This window comes from Bombina bombina, chromosome 5 (assembly GCF_027579735.1).
Source record: "Bombina bombina isolate aBomBom1 chromosome 5, aBomBom1.pri, whole genome shotgun sequence".
NCBI lineage: Eukaryota > Metazoa > Chordata > Amphibia > Anura > Bombinatoridae > Bombina > Bombina bombina.
The window spans coordinates 136,263,109-136,279,870 of NC_069503.1; the positions used below are offsets into that span (position 1 = coordinate 136,263,109).

The 16,762-nt window shown below is 39.3% G+C and overlaps 1 protein-coding gene across 3 annotated transcripts in view; it reads left to right on the forward strand.

The window, feature by feature from the left end:
- The window catches only part of NBEAL2 (neurobeachin like 2), a 496,796-nt gene that overhangs the window by 283,994 nt on the left and 196,040 nt on the right, over positions 1-16,762 (forward strand). For all 3 annotated transcript variants that reach the window (XM_053713715.1, XM_053713717.1, XM_053713716.1), the window contains 3 exons: positions 466-564; positions 10,683-11,254; positions 13,170-13,302. In XM_053713715.1, coding sequence (XP_053569690.1) covers positions 466-564; positions 10,683-11,254; positions 13,170-13,302 — 804 coding nt within the window. The remainder of the gene's footprint in view (positions 1-465; positions 565-10,682; positions 11,255-13,169; positions 13,303-16,762) is intronic.

Below are 16,762 nucleotides of genomic sequence, written 5' to 3' on the forward strand. Positions count from 1 at the left end.
GTTTTTGAACCTTAGCTCCTTTTCATGACAGAATACCTAGGTAGTATCAGCAGCGTGCACGTGCCTTTAGCACTATGGGACAGATTACAAGTGGAACGCAAAATATCACAAATGTACTTCTGTGTCCCTTTAAGATTACTGGTATCATTTTTTTATTTTTTTATTCAATTAATACTATTGGAGGTTCGTTCTGTTCCCAATATTTATAAAAAGCATTTTTTTGTGGGATAAGTTTATTAATAGTGACCAGTGAAAGGATAACATGGCTGTAACATAACAAAGATTAGTATATAGAGAAGTTATATCCAGTAATGACTGTCCCTTAGAGCTCTGGTCACGTGCAATGTCAAGCAGGTATCTTACCTTGTATATTTATTAGCAAGACGGAGACATCTTTATAAGCTTCTAGTGGTCAATTAGACTAAAGCTGATAATTTTCTCTCACTTTATTTTATTCTTACATAGGAAGTGTTTAAAGAGCGCATTGGCTACTTACACCTGTATGAAGTTCTAAAGAGCCAAAGTGAACCAACCAAACGTCTACTTCAGGCGCTCCTGAACATGGTGAGTTGCTTTTGTGCGTGTTCATCGCTTGGTATTGTTCTATTAACGTTGTTTTCTTACAAATATCAGTGATGTTACATTATTATTACAGGCTGGTAAAAAGCATGGTAATCATATTGCAGATGATATATTTTCCCATGGAAAAAATAAATGTTAAAGGGACATTAAACAGTTTGAGATGGTAATATAAAATGATAAATCGTATATATAAAAAAAACCCTCTGCAATATATTTTATTTGTTTTCTCCATTTTTCCTGTAATTAATTTTCTGAAATTGTGAGCTTTTCAGTTCCTGTTAGAAGTGGAAGTGCAGAACACTGTTATATTAAATTCAGCCATTGGCCCCTATTTAAGAAAGGTCTTGCAGACCTGATCCGACACTGTGGATCAGGTCCGCAAGACCTCGCTGAATGCGTAGAGCAATACGCTCTCCATATTCAGCATTGCACCAGCAGCTTACAAGAGCTGCTGGTGCAACGCCGCCCCCTGCAGACTCGTGGCCAATCGGCCGCCAGCAGGGGATGTCAATCAACCCGATCGTACTCGATCAGGTTGATTTCTGGTGATTCCTGTCCGCCTGCTCAGAGCAGACGGACAGGGTTATGGAGCAGCGGTCTTTAGACCGCAGCTCCATAACTTGTGTTTCTGGCGAGTCTGAAGACTCGCCAGAAACACGGGCCCTCAAAGCTCCCTACGGAGCTTGTTAAATTTACCCCATTGGCTGCACACTCTAGTGACCTATTTATAACTGTTCCTAATTGGCCACAGCAGAGAAGGTAACCTAAGTTACAACATGGCAGCTCCCATTGTTTTATAGACACTAAAACTTTACACTTATTTTGTCAATATATAAACAGCTAATGAAACTTAAAAAAATACATCTACATATTATTCTCAGACTAATCTTTTTTTTAATACATTATTTTACCTAGCATTTATTAAGTGTTTAATGTCCCTTTAAGAATAGTTATTTTGCAGACCAGTTTGCTAGTTTGGTTTGTTTCCGTTAACAGTACTACATTATTAATTTAAACGGGTGATGTGCTAGAATAGAGTCTATAAACTGGAAATAAAATGATATGGGGGACTTTTTTTGTCAACATAAAGTGACAACAAAAGAGGTTATTCTTTATTACATTACAAGAGTCAGACAAACTGAAAAAATAAATACATTTATAGCGCATTATCAAACCAAACATTGTAGGCGTTGGCGCAGCATGAAAAAATATTTGTTTCTCCAACATAGGTGTGTCCGGTCCACGGCGTCATCCTTACTTGTGGGATATTCTCTTCCCCAACAGGAAATGGCAAAGAGCCCAGCAAAGCTGGTCACATGATCCCTCCTAGGCTCCGCCTACCCCAGTCATTCTCTTTGCCGTTGCACCGGCAACATCTCCACGGAGATGGTTAAGAGTTTTTTGGTGTTTAAATGTAGTTTTTATCCTTCAATCAAGTGTTTGTTATTTTAAAATAGTGCTGGTATGTACTATTTACTCTGAAACAGGAAAGAGATGAAGATTTCTGTTTGTAAGAGGAAGATGATTTTAGCAAACGTTACTAAAATCGATTGCTGTTTCCACACAGGACTGTTGAGATGAAGTAACTTCAGTTGGGGGAAACAGTTGGCAGACTTTTCTGCTTGAGGTATGACTGGCCACATTCCTAACAAGACTTTGTAATGCTGGAAGGCTGTCATTTCCCCTATGGGGACCGGTAAGCCATTTTCTTAGATTAAGTAAAAGAATAAAGGGCTTCATAAGGGCTTAAAAAACTGGTAGACATTTTTCTGGGCTAAAACGATTACTGTACTAAGCATATTTGGCAGATTATAACTCTTAATAGTTATTATAATCTTGGGGATTGTTTTAAAAAAACGGCAGGCACTGTATTGGACACCTTTTTCAGATGGGGGCCTTTTCTAGTCATAGGCAGAGCCTCATTTTCGCGCCACTAATGCGCAGTTGTTTTTGGAGAGCAAGGCATGCAGATGCATGTGTGAGGAGCTAAGAACCACTGAAAAAGCTTATAGAAGGCGTCATTTGGTATCGTATTCCCCTCTGGGCTTGGTTGGGTCTCAGCAAAGCAGATACCTGGGACTGTATAGGGGTTAAATGTAAAAATGGCTCCGGTTCCGTTATTTTAAGGGTTAAAGCTTTCAAATTTGGTGTGCAATACTTTTAAGGCTTTAAGACACTGTGGTGAAATTTTGGTGAATTTTGAACAATTCCTTCATACTTTTTCACATATTCAGTAATAAAGTGTGTTCAGTTTAAAATTTAAAGTGACAGTAACGGTTTTATTTTAAAACGTTTTTTGTGCCTTGTTGACAAGTTTAAGCCTGTTTAACATATCTGAACCATCAGATAAGCGATGTTCTATATGTATGAAAGCCAAGGTTTCTCCCCATTTAAATTTATGTGATGATTGTGCCATAGTGTCCAAACAAAGTAGGGACAATGATGCCACAGATAATGATATTGCCCAAGATGATTCCTCAAATGAGGGGAGTAAGCATGATACTGCATCATCCCCTTCTGTGTCTACACCAGTTTTGCCCACACAAGAGGCCCCTAGTACATCTAGTGCGCCAATACTTATTACCATGCAACAATTAACGGCTGTAATGGATAATTCTATTGCAAACATTTTATCCAAAATGCCTACTTATCAGAGAAAGCGCGATTGCTCTGTTTTAAACACTGAAGAGCAAGAGGACGCTGATGATAACTGTTCTGACATACCCTCACACCAATCTGAAGGGGCCAGGAGGGAGGTTTTGTCTGAGGGAGAAATTTCAGATTCAGGAAAAATTTCTCAACAAGCTGAACCTGATGTTGTAACATTTAAATTTAAATTAGAACATCTCCGCGCACTGCTTAAGGAGGTATTATCTACTCTGGATGATTGTGACAATTTGGTCATTCCAGAGAAATTATGTAAGATAGACAAGTTCCTAGAGGTTCCGGTGCCCCCCGATGCTTTTCCTATACCCAAGCGGGTGGCGGACATAGTAAATAAGGAGTGGGAAAGGCCCGGCATACCTTTTGTTCCTCCCCCTATATTTAAGAAATTATTTCCTATAGTCGACCCCAGAAAGGACTTATGGCAGACAGTCCCCAAGGTCGAGGGGGCGGTTTCTACTCTAAACAAACACACTACTATTCCTATAGAAGACAGTTGTGCTTTCAAAGATCCTATGGATAAAAAATTAGAGGGTTTGCTTAAAAAGATGTTTGTTCAGCAAGGTTACCTTCTACAACCAATTTCATGCATTGTTCCTGTCACTACAGCAGCGTGTTTCTGGTTCGAAGAACTAGAAAAGTCGCTCAATAAAGAATCTTCGTATGAGGAGGTTATGGACAGAGTTCAAGCACTTAAATTGGCTAACTCTTTTATTTTAGATGCCGCTTTGCAATTAGCTAGATTAGCGGCGAAAAATTCAGGGTTTGCTATCGTGGCGCGCAGAGCGCTTTGGCTAAAGTCTTGGTCAGCGGATGTGTCTTCCAAGACAAAATTGCTTAACGTCCCTTTCAAGGGTAAAACACTGTTTGGTCCTGATTTGAAAGAGATTATTTCAGACATCACCGGGGGAAAGGGCCACGCCCTTCCTCAGGATAGGTCTTTTAAGGCTAAAAATAAGCCTAATTTTCGTCCCTTTCGCAGAAACGGACCAGCCTCTAATTCTACATCCTCTAAGCAAGAGGGTAATACTTCTCAACCCAAACCAGCCTGGAGACCGATGCAAGGCTGGAACAAGGGTAAGCAGGCCAAGAAGCCTGCCACTGCTACCAAAACAGCATGAAGGGATGGCCCCCGATCCGGGACCGGATCTGGTGGGGGGCAGACTTTCTCTCTTTGCTCAGGCTTGGGCAAGAGATGTTCAGGATCCTTGGGCACTAGAAATAGTTTCTCAGGGTTATCTCCTGGAATTCAAGGAACTACCCCCAAGGGGAAGGTTCCACAGGTCTCAATTATCTTCAAACCAAATAAAAAGACAGGCATTCTTACATTGTGTAGAAGACCTGTTAAAGATGGGAGTAATTCATCCAGTTCCAATAGGAGAACAAGGGATGGGGTTTTACTCCAACCTGTTCATAGTTCCCAAAAAAGAGGGAACATTCAGACCAATTTTAGATCTCAAGATCCTAAACAAATTTCTCAGGGTTCCATCGTTCAAAATGGAAACCATTCGAACGATCCTTCCTACCATCCAGGAAGGTCAATTTATGACCACGGTGGATTTAAAGGATGCGTACCTACATATTCCTATCCACAAGGAACATCATCAGTTCCTAAGGTTCGCTTTTCTGGACAAGCATTACCAGTTTGTGGCACTTCCATTCGGATTAGCCACTGCTCCGAGAATTTTCACAAAGGTACTAGGGTCCCTTCTAGCGGTTCTAAGACCAAGGGGCATTGCAGTAGTACCTTACTTGGACGACATCCTGATTCAAGCGTCGTCTCTGTCAAAAGCAAAGGCTCATACGGACATCGTCCTAGCCTTTCTCAGATCTCACGGATGGAAAGTGAACAAAGAAAAAAGTTCTCTGTCCCCGTCAACAAGAGTTCCCTTCTTGGGAACAATAATAGATTCCTTAGAAATGAGGATTTTTCTGACAGAGGTCAGAAAATCAAAACTTCTAAGCTCTTGTCAAGTACTTCATTCTGTTCTTCGTCCTTCCATAGCGCAGTGCATGGAAGTAATAGGATTGATGGTTGCAGCAATGGACATAGTTCCTTTTGCACAAATTCATCTAAGACCATTACAACTGTGCATGCTCAGACAGTGGAATGGGGATTATACAGACTTGTCTCCGACGATTCAAGTAGATCAAAGGACCAGAGATTCACTCCGTTGGTGGCTGATCCTGGACAACCTGTCACAGGGAATGATCTTCCGCAGACCAGAGTGGGTCATTGTCACGACCGACGCCAGTCTGGTGGGCTGGGGCGCGGTCTGGGAACCCCTGAAAGCTCAGGGTCTATGGTCTCGGGAAGAATCTCTTCTCCCGATAAACATTCTGGAACTGAGAGCGATATTCAATGCTCTCAAAGCTTGGCCTCATCTAGCAAAGGCCAAATTCATAAGGTTTCAATCAGACAACATGACGACTGTTGCATATATCAACCATCAGGGGGGAACAAGGAGTTCCCTGGCGATGGAGGAAGTGACCAAGATAATTCAATGGGCGGAGGATCACTCCTGCCACTTGTCTGCAATCCACATCCCAGGAGTGGAAAATTGGGAAGCGGATTTTCTGAGTCGTCAGACTTTCCATCCGGGGGAGTGGGAACTCCATCCGGAAATCTTTGCCCAAATAACTCAATTATGGGGCATTCCAGACATGGATTTGATGGCCTCTCGTCAGAACTTCAAGGTTCCTTGTTACGGGTCCAGATCCAGGGATCCCAAGGCGACTCTAGTAGATGCACTAGTAGCACCTTGGACCTTCAACCTAGCTTATGTATTCCCACCGTTTCCTCTCATTCCCAGGCTGGTAGCCAGGATCAATCAGGAGAGGGCTTCGGTGATCTTGATAGCTCCTGCGTGGCCACGCAGGACTTGGTATGCAGACCTGGTGAATATGTCATAGGCTCCACCATGGAAGCTACCTTTGAGACGGGACCTTCTTGTTCAAGGTCCATTCGAACATCTGAATCTGGTTTCCCTCCAACTGACTGCTTGGAGATTGAATGCTTGATTTTATCAAAGCGTGGGTTTTCAGATTCTGTAATAGATACTCTGATTCAGGCTAGAAAGCCTGTAACTAGAAAAATTTACCATAAAATATGGAAAAAATATATCTGTTGGTGTGAATCTAAAGGATTCCCATGGAACAAGATAAAAATTCCTAAGATTCTATCTTTTCTACAAGAAGGTTTGGAGAAAGGATTATCTGCAAGTTCTCTGAAGGGACAGATCTCTGCTTTATCTGTTTTACTTCACAAAAGGCTGGCAGCTGTGCCAGACGTTCAAGCGTTTGTTCAGGCTCTGGTTAGAATCAAGCCTGTTTACAGACCTTTGACTCCTCCCTGGAGTCTTAATCTAGTTATTTCAGTTCTTCAAGGGGTTCCGTTTGAACCCTTACATTCCGTAGATATTAAGTTATTATCTTGGAAAGTTTTGTTTTTGGTTGCAATTTCTTCTGCTAGAAGAGTTTCTGAGTTATCTGCTCTGCAGTGTTCTCCGCCCTATCTGGTGTTCCATGCAGATAAGGTGGTTTTGCGTACTAAGCCTGGTTTTCTTCCGAAAGTTGTTTCCAACAAAAATATTAACCAGGAGATAGTTGTACCTTCTTTGTGTCCGAATCCAGTTTCAAAGAAGGAACGTTTGTTACACAATTTGGACGTAGTCCGTGCTCTAAAATTCTATTTAGAGGCCACTAAAGATTTCAGACAAACACCTTCTTTGTTTGTTGTTTATTCTGGTAAAAGGAGAGGTCAAAAAGCAACTTCTACCTCTCTTTCTTTTTGGCTTAAAAGCATTATCCGATTGGCTTATGAGACTGCCGGACGGCAGCCTCCTGAAAGAATCACAGCTCACTCCACTAGGGCTGTGGCTTCCACATGGGCCTTCAAGAACGAGGCTTCTGTTGACCAGATATGTAAGGCAGCGACTTGGTCTTCACTGCACACTTTTGCCAAATTTTACAAATTTGATACTTTTGCTTCTTCAGAGGCTATTTTTGGGAGAAAGGTTTTGCAAGCCGTGGTGCCTTCCATTTAGGTGACCTGATTTGCTCCCTCCCTTCATCCGTGTCCTAAAGCTTTGGTATTGGTTCCCACAAGTAAGGATGACGCCGTGGACCGGACACACCTATGTTGGAGAAAACAGAATTTATGCTTACCTGATAAATTACTTTCTCCAACGGTGTGTCCGGTCCACGGCCCGCCCTGGTTTTTTTAATCAGGTCTGATGAATTATTTTCTCTAACTACAGTCACCATGGTATCATATGGTTTCTCCTATGCATATTTCCTCCTGTACGTCGGTCGAATGACTGGGGTAGGCGGAGCCTAGGAGGGATCATGTGACCAGCTTTGCTGGGCTCTTTGCCATTTCCTGTTGGGGAAGAGAATATCCCACAAGTAAGGATGACGCCGTGGACCGGACACACCGTTGGAGAAAGTAATTTATCAGGTAAGCATAAATTCTGTTTTTATTGAAAAACAAAAAATAATGTTGACAATGACACAGGATTTTAGTAACAAAATAAATATATAAATGTATGTCTAGGGGTGGGGAACGTTTTGATAGTGTGAATCCAAATTGGTGACGACTTGGTTGTCTTTCATACCTTTTTTAAAATTTAAAGTGTTAACGTTTATATTCCTGATAAATTGTTAATATAAATATATCAACAATTAACGCATAATAGCTGATATATATAGCGCAGAATAATAATTTATTAAAGAAACTGTAAACACCTTGTAATTATATTTCCCTGCATTCTTTCAATAGATTTACATATCAGCAAAATCTAAATGTTATTAGAACAGGTTAATACCTGGTTTGCGGCAGTTATTTTTTAATGGTCAACCTCCGCCCACACTTGTATCTAGAGAAAAGACAGGGCTTGCCACTATCATTGTGTTAACAAAATTGCCGTTGCTTGGTGTCAGCAGAAAAGATAACAAACTGAATATTAGGAACAGATATGTGGCAGGGTTAGGCTTGTGATTCAGTTTTCAGAGTGAAATCACAAAAAAAGATGCAAAATAAATAATAAAAGTATATTGCAAAGCTGTTTTAGCACTCAAAGTTAAAGGGACATTATAGAAGAAAAAAATGTAATACTCTAATTTGCTGCATGTAATCTTAAAGCTAGCGACCCTTTAATGCTTTGTTTAACCTCCACAAATTAATTAAAGGGACATGGAATCCAGCATTTTTCTTTTATGTTTCAGATAGAGCATGTGGTTTTAAAAAACTTTCCAATGTAGTTATGTTGTTTCATTTGCTTTTTTTCTCTCTATATTGTTTAAGTAGCATACCTAGGTAGGATCAGGAGCTAGAACTTAGCTGCTGAATGGTAGCACAGCTGACTGGATCAGCGGCAGTTTCCACTCAGGACCAGCAGCCCAAAGTGGTACTTCCTACTATGTTTTTAACCACTTTGTGTGCTTTAAGCACATAGCAGTAATGTGCCGCTAGTTTTAAAATGACATGCTCTAACGACTTACAACATGGTGTTTTTTACTGTAATGGCCCTTTAAGCATTTTATATTACAATCTCAAATTGTTTACTGTCCCTTTAATTACTACAATCGCAGCCAATGACACCAAACTGTATGTTTTCCCCCAGTAAATTTACTTTGAGTGCTGAGTCCCATAGTTTCACCACCCCTGGTCTGAGTGATTGTAGAACAGAGCCATAAATGTGCAAACACTTGCTGTGGTATTTGCTAAAGAGGAAGTAAATTATTGTGTATATATGTAGAGCATTTATATGAACAGCATTTGTGGTTACTTTCTCTTGGTTTGAGCCTTATAATGTTTGTGAATTTATGTTTCTGTGGGTTTCTATGATTATGTCCAGTGTATGTAATGCAGTGAGTGATGGGGAAAGCTTAGGTATATTTATTCAGTATATGTGTGTGAATTTCTGGGCCTTTAGCTATTAAAATAGAGACTGTGGTTCATATGAACTCATTATATATATATATATATTTATTTTTTACCAAATCTTTTCAGGATCTGCACTCACAGAAAACTGGAGAGCATAATGCCTCAGTAGAATTTGTTTAGGCATAAATGGATCTGATTTATTTATTAAATAGATTGTATATACATGCAAGCACTGCCACCAAAATATCACAATATCAACAAACTATTATATTGTGAATCTCAGTTTTAGTTTAAAACATTTTTTGTTAAATAATATTTTGCAAAGTCAGTAGAAAAAGTAATATTTTTTCCCTGGATAAGATGGTGTCTGAACCTCTAGAGAAGTTGTAAACTCTCCCCTTTTTAAAGTGCCGTGAAACATTTTGAGCTAGGTGCATATTATAAAAAAGGGTCAACTGAGGTAAAAAAGTGTGTGAAAAAAGTGTGAACAAAAAGCTATTTAATACATTTTGTAAAAAAATGGAAAATTACTTACACTTTAGTTTTACCAAATGTAGCCTGCTCCAACCCCCCTTTTCAGTGTCTTACTCCAAACCCTGAGGTATCATGTAATAAAGTGTGCACGTGAATATAATTATTTATGCAAGTCGGGGGGGGGGGGTTGAATAGGTACAGCAGGTACTGCTATTGTTTGTTGCCAAGTGGCTTGTTTGTTTCCATAGGGTTGATGTTACATGTTTTGTGAAAGCCTCAGCATTATACTTTAGTCAAGTGGCATGTGACTCTGCCCTCCACCTGTGCACATGCATCAGTGCATTCTGCTGAATCTATGGCCTGGATAGCACCTTCTGTATATGGATATGCCCAGGGGGAGCTTGTTGCAAACAAAACTATGCCTGAATTAAAGGGGTTCATGGGGCTTGAAACAGAAACCGTTTTGCTTTGGCTGTATTATATATTTAGAAACGTATGTTAGTTCATACAGGTTGGGAATGTTATTGATGTTTTAGATGGAGTTTTATTCATCAATTGTAAGGAAGATTCGCTATAACTTACTTTTTAATGTAGATATGAAATTTAAATTTCCCACGCTCCGCCGCCCACTTCTAAAGTACATTTTTCTGTATCTAACGGTTTGAATTGTTGTCCTATCAGCGCTCTAGCTACAACAAAAGTGCCATATAGGGAGAGCGTTGATTGGATAACAATTCAAACCGTTAGCTCACAGGAAAAAATGATTTTTGAAGTGGGCGGCCGAACACAGGGCATTTGAATTTCATATCTAAATTAAAAAGTAAGTTATAGCGCATCTTAAGTAAAACTGATGAATAAAACTCTTATCTAAAATATCATTACCACTCCGGATCTGTTTTTAAAAAGTGGAGAGTTTACCATCACTTTCAGTTTCTACCGATCTGGTAGTAAAACTTTTTATTTTGTCACTGAGCTTTGTTCCATTTCTACCATTTTGTAGTGTTGCTCATGGAGTGATTCTCTATTTTGCGCTATGTGTTTATTGTCATCTTAATAATTTATGCTTTTTACTCAGGCTGTGGAAGCTGATTACAGCTCAGACCCTGTTCAATACATTCACAATGAACAGCCGCTGCTTATTCTTGTACAGTGGATCCCGGAGCTCTCACAGAAAGACCTCCAGATTTTGGTGTCAGAATGGCTAAAGACCACTTGTGACTCATCATTAAGGAACCGGATGACCTGTGTCCAGGCAGGAATGGTTGGCCAAGTTCTTCTGGCCCTCAGACATGAGAGAGAGCTTGATGGCAAATGTGCAGAGAATCTCATCTACCTTCTTCAGGTATTGGGACGGCTTTCCATCCGACCCACAGAGCTACGACAATTAATCAACCTTCTTAGGACAGAGGGGGGCTCCCCCCACCCGTATGCAAGACAAGTCATCAGGGCTTTGTCTGCCATGGCAAGGAATGATGGCCCTGAGAGAGCCTTGCAGTATTTCGATTTGATGCCCAGCATGTCTGGCATTATGGTGCCCGCCATGCAGAAGTGGCCAGGTGCTGGCTTTGCCTTCCACGCTTGGGTCTGTCTTAACGAAGGCATTAAGGATCAGCCACTGACTGGACGTAAACGTAAACAACTGTACAGGTAGTTATACAACATAGTTCCAACCTATGACTCATTTTTGGTTACATTGTGTTGGTTGATTCTAGGGATAAGAAAGGCAAATATAGTGACATTTAATATGTGAACACAATTCCGGAACAGTTCATTAGACAGATACTAATTACCCCATTTAAATAGATCACTACCTTCTCCGATAGAGTGGAAAAAGTGCAATTTGCAGAAGTTAAAGGGATAGAAGTTAATAAACTTCTATTAGCAAAAATGCTTCTAGTAAAACTTTTATTACTGTTTTTCAGCAGCATACGCACATATCCTGTGGGTCATGCACGAGAATTCAAACACCTCAGAGGCTCAGCAGTAGCTTGTGTGACACAAATGACCTCTTCATAAGTAATACTCACTACTGCCACCTCTCTGAGCAGGAATAGTATTTGAATACTAGTGCACGGGCACTCACAGGATATGTGCGTATGCCCCCTGAAAAACGAGTAACTTTTGCTAGAAGAACATTTTTGCTAATGGAAGTATATTGCAAAAATGCTTCTATGTTGACCTTTCTATCCCTTTAATAATAGAAAAAGTGGGGAAAATGAATGATTCATTTTACATTTTATTGCTTAAAGGGACGCACTAATGCTAAAAAGTTACATGCTGTAATGAACCGGTGTATTTTGCACCAGAATATCTTTTAATTAAGCATTGTATGGAATTAAAATTTGATTTCTAATTTTAAGGGATACAAAAATCAAAAGGATACATTGATTATTTAGATACAGAACACAAAACATTTCTAGTTTACTTCTGTTACCAAGTTGATTTTGTTCTTTTGGTGTCCTTTGTTAATGAGCATGCATAGGCTTAAAGGGACATTCCAATCAAACTTTAAATGCACATAAACGAATAACATCTTTGAATAGAAACAGATTTGCAATATACACGTATTGCCAAAAATGCTTCTAGTAAAAGTTATCACAGTTTTAGTGTTAAAAGTTTTCTCTGCACGTGCATGTGAAGAATAGCTAGATATTCTCAGTGCACCAGCATTTTAAATACTGGAGCTGCCCTATGCGCCAGTGGGCTTTGTATCATGTCAGCAATTAATAAATTGAGTCATTACCAGATGGTACAAGCACATAAGGCTCTCTGAACAAGTGCTGTGTGCAAGTGCACGGTGCATACTTAAATACACTTTTGAAACAGCTGTAGCTTTTATTAGAAGCACTTTTGCTAATACATATATATTAAAAAAAGATTATATTCAAATTGGAAATGCATCCATGTGGGTTTCAATTTTGGCTGGAATATCCCTTTAAGTGTGTGCACTTGAGCACTTTATGTATAACATTGTTACAAAGATGTGCACGCTATAGAGTATACTTATGTATTGAGAACCAAGGACACCCTTAGCATTTCCAGGGGCCCCTGGATAAGACATATTTGCGAGGTCCCACACCCCAGTGCACTTATTCCCTGACCCCTCTATGTCCCAACAGTCAGTGTTACCTATACAAAGAATAACAGTGTATATTACATCTCATGATGCCATAAACAAAATACCGGATATACATTGCACCTTCTTATACCCTCACCCCTGAAAGTGCGGGTCCCCCCAAAGCGCGTAACCCTGGGCGGGTGCCCTGGCCTGAAGAAAACAAAGTGTTTAATAATGACACATTGTAGCTGAACCATGAATGTTTAGTTTTGACCATTGTGTCTCTTTACGTTTTAATTTACTACGAGGCTGGTCCTTGTGATGATGTTTTGTTTCATTATAAACATTTTATTTCACTATGTTTTATTAGAAGCCTCTATCCTTTTTGAAACAAATGAGACCTATTCCCAGTGTAAAACCTGTTTGTGGCACTGGTAAAACTTTGTGAAGGTCTTGTAGTATTTTTAGACGTTTCCTCTCACCTTCTTCATGTTTTCTATGTAGTTTTTTCGGAACCAATGGTACCGGATTTGAGGCTTTCTTCACCGGGGACGGGATGCTGGTGGTTGCTGTCTGCACTAAGAAAGAATATATGACCGTATCACTGCCTGAGATATGCTTCAGTGACTCCACATGGGTGAGTCTGATGCCCTGTAAGCCAGTGCGGGCATAGATTTCTCTATACAGTGTATAAATGGGAATCAGTATCTATATACAGGGTATAGATGGGAATCAGTATCTATATACAGGGTATAGATGGGAATCGGTATCTATATACAGTGTATAGATGGGTATCAGTATCTGTATACAGTGTATAGATGGGAATCAGTATCTATATACAGTGTATAGATGGGAATCAGTGTCTGTATACAGTGTATAGATGGGAATCAGTATCTATATACAGGGTATAGATAGGAATCAGTATCTATATACAGTGTATGGATGGGAATCAGTATCTATATACAAGGTATAGATAGGAATCAGTATCTATATACAGTGTATAGATGGGAATCAGTGTCTGTATACAGGGTATAGATGGGAATCAGTATCTATATACAGGGTATAGATGGGAATCAGTATCTATATACAGGGTATATATGGTAATCAGTATATATATATATATATATATACAGTGTATAGATGGGAATCAGTATCTGTATACACTGTATAGATAGGAATCAGTATCTATATACAGGGTATAAATGGGAATCAGTATCTGTATACAGTGTATAGATGGGAATCAGTATATTTATACAGTGTATAGATGGGAATCAGTGTCTATATACAGTGTATAGATGGGAATCAGTATCTATATACAGGGTATAGATGGGAATCAGTGTCTGTATACAGTGTATAGATAGGAATCAGCATCTGTATACAGGGTATAGATGGGAATCAGTGTCTGTATACAGTGTATAGATGGGAATCAGTATCTATATACAGGGTATAGATAGGAATCAGTATCTATATACAGTCTATGGATGGGAATCAGTATCTATATACAGGGTATAGATAGGAATCAGTATCTATATACAGGGTATAGATGGGAATCAGTATCTATATACAGGGTATATATGGTAATCAGTATATATATATATATATATATATATATATATATATATATATATATATATATATATATATACAGTGTATAGATGGGAATCAGTATCTGTATACACTGTATAGATAGGAATCCGTATCTATATACAGGGTATAAATGGGAATCAGTATCTGTATACAGTGTATAGATGGGAATCAGTATCTGTATACACTGTATAGATGGGAATCAGTGTCTGTATACAGTGTATAGATGGGAATCAGTGTCTGTATACAGTGTATAGATGGGAATCAGTGTCTGTATACAGGGTATAGATGGGAATCAGTGTCTGTATACAGTGTATAGATGGGAATCGGTGTCTGTATACAGTGTATAGATGGGAATCAGTGTCTGTATACAGTGTATAGATGGGAATCAGTGTCTGTATACAGTGTATAGATGGGAATCAGTATCTGTATACAGTGTATAGATGGGAATCAGTATCTATATACAGGGTATAAATGGGAATCAGTGTCTGCATACAGGGTATAGATGGGAATCAGTGTCTGTATACAGTGTATAGATGGGAATCAGTATCTCTATGCAGTGTATAGATGGGAATCAGTGTCTGTATACAGGGTATAGATGGGAATCAGTGTCTGTATACAGTGTATAGATGGGAATCAGTGTCTGTATACAGTGTATAGTTGGGAATCAGTGTCTGTATACAGTGTATAGTTGGGAATCAGTGTCTGTATACAGTGTATAGATGGGAATCAGTGTCTGTATACAGTGTATAGATGGGAATCAGTGTCTGTATACAGTGTATAGATGGGAATCAGTGTCTGTATACAGGGTATAGATGGGAATCAGTGTCTGTATACAGTGTATAGATGGGAATCAGTGTCTGTATACAGTGTATAGATGGGAATCAGTGTCTGTATACAGTGTATAGATGGGAATCAGTGTCTGTATACAGTGTATAGATGGGAATCAGTGTCTGTATACAGGGTATAGATGGGAATCAGTGTCTGTATACAGTGTATAGATGGGAATCAGTGTCTGTATACAGTGTATAGTTGGGAATCAGTGTCTGTATACAGTGTATAGTTGGGAATCAGTGTCTGTATACAGTGTGTAGTTGGGAATCAGTGTCTGTATACAGTGTATAGATGGGAATCAGTGTCTGTATACAGTGTGTAGTTGGGAATCAGTGTCTGTATACAGTGTATAGATGGGAATCAGTGTCTGTATACAGCGTGTAGTTGGGAATCAGTGTCTGTATACAGGGTATAGTTGGGAATCAGTGTCTGTATACAGTGTATAGATGGGAATCAGTGTCTGTATACAGTCTATATATGGGAATCAGTATCTATATACAGTGTATAGATGGGAATCAGTGTCTGTATACAGTGTATAGTTGGGAATCAGTGTCTGTATACAGTGTATAGTTGGGAATCAGTGTCTGTATACAGTGTATATATGGGAATCAGTGTCTGTATACAGTGTATAGATGGGAATCAGTGTCTGTATACAGTGTATATATGGGAATCAGTGTCTGTATACAGTGTATAGATGGGAATCAGTATCTGTATACAGTGTATAGATGGGAATCAGTATCTATATACAGGGTATAGATGGGAATCAGTGTCTGTATACAGTGTATAGATGGGAATCAGTGTCTGTATACAGTGTATAGATGGGAATCAGTGTCTGTATACAGTCTATATATGGGAATCAGTGTCTGTATACAGTGTATAGATGGGAATCAGTGTCTGTATACAGTGTATATATGGGAATCAGTGTCTGTATACAGTGTATAGATGGGAATCAGTGTCTGTATACAGTGTATAGATGGGAATCAGTGTCTGTATACAGTGTATAGATGGGAATCAGTGTCTGTATACAGTGTATAGATGGGAATCAGTGTCTGTATACAGTGTATAGTTGGGAATCAGTGTCTGTATACAGTCTATAGATGGGAATCAGTGTCTGTATACAGTGTATAGATGGGAATCAGTGTCTGTATACAGTGTATAGATGGGAATCAGTGTCTGTATACAGTGTATAGATGGGAATCAGTGTCTGTATACAGTGTATAGATGGGAATCAGTGTCTGTATACAGTGTATAGATGGGAATCAGTGTCTGTATACAGTGTATAGATGGGAATCAGTGTCTGTATACAGGGTATAGATGGGAATCAGTGTCTGTATACAGTGTATAGATGGGAATCAGTGTCTGTATACAGTGTATAGATGGGAATCAGTGTCTGTATACAGTGTATAGATGGGAATCAGTGTCTGTATACAGTGTATAGATGGGAATCAGTGTCTGTATACAGTGTATAGATGGGAATCAGTGTCTGTATACAGTCTATAGATGGGAATCAGTGTCTGTATACAGTGTATAGATGGGAATCAGTGTCTGTATACAGTGTATAGATGGGAATCAGTGTCTGTATACAGTGTATAGTTGGGAATCAGTGTCTGTATACAGTGTATAGATGGGAATCAGTGTCTGTATACAGTGTATAGATGGGAATCAGTGTCTGTATACAG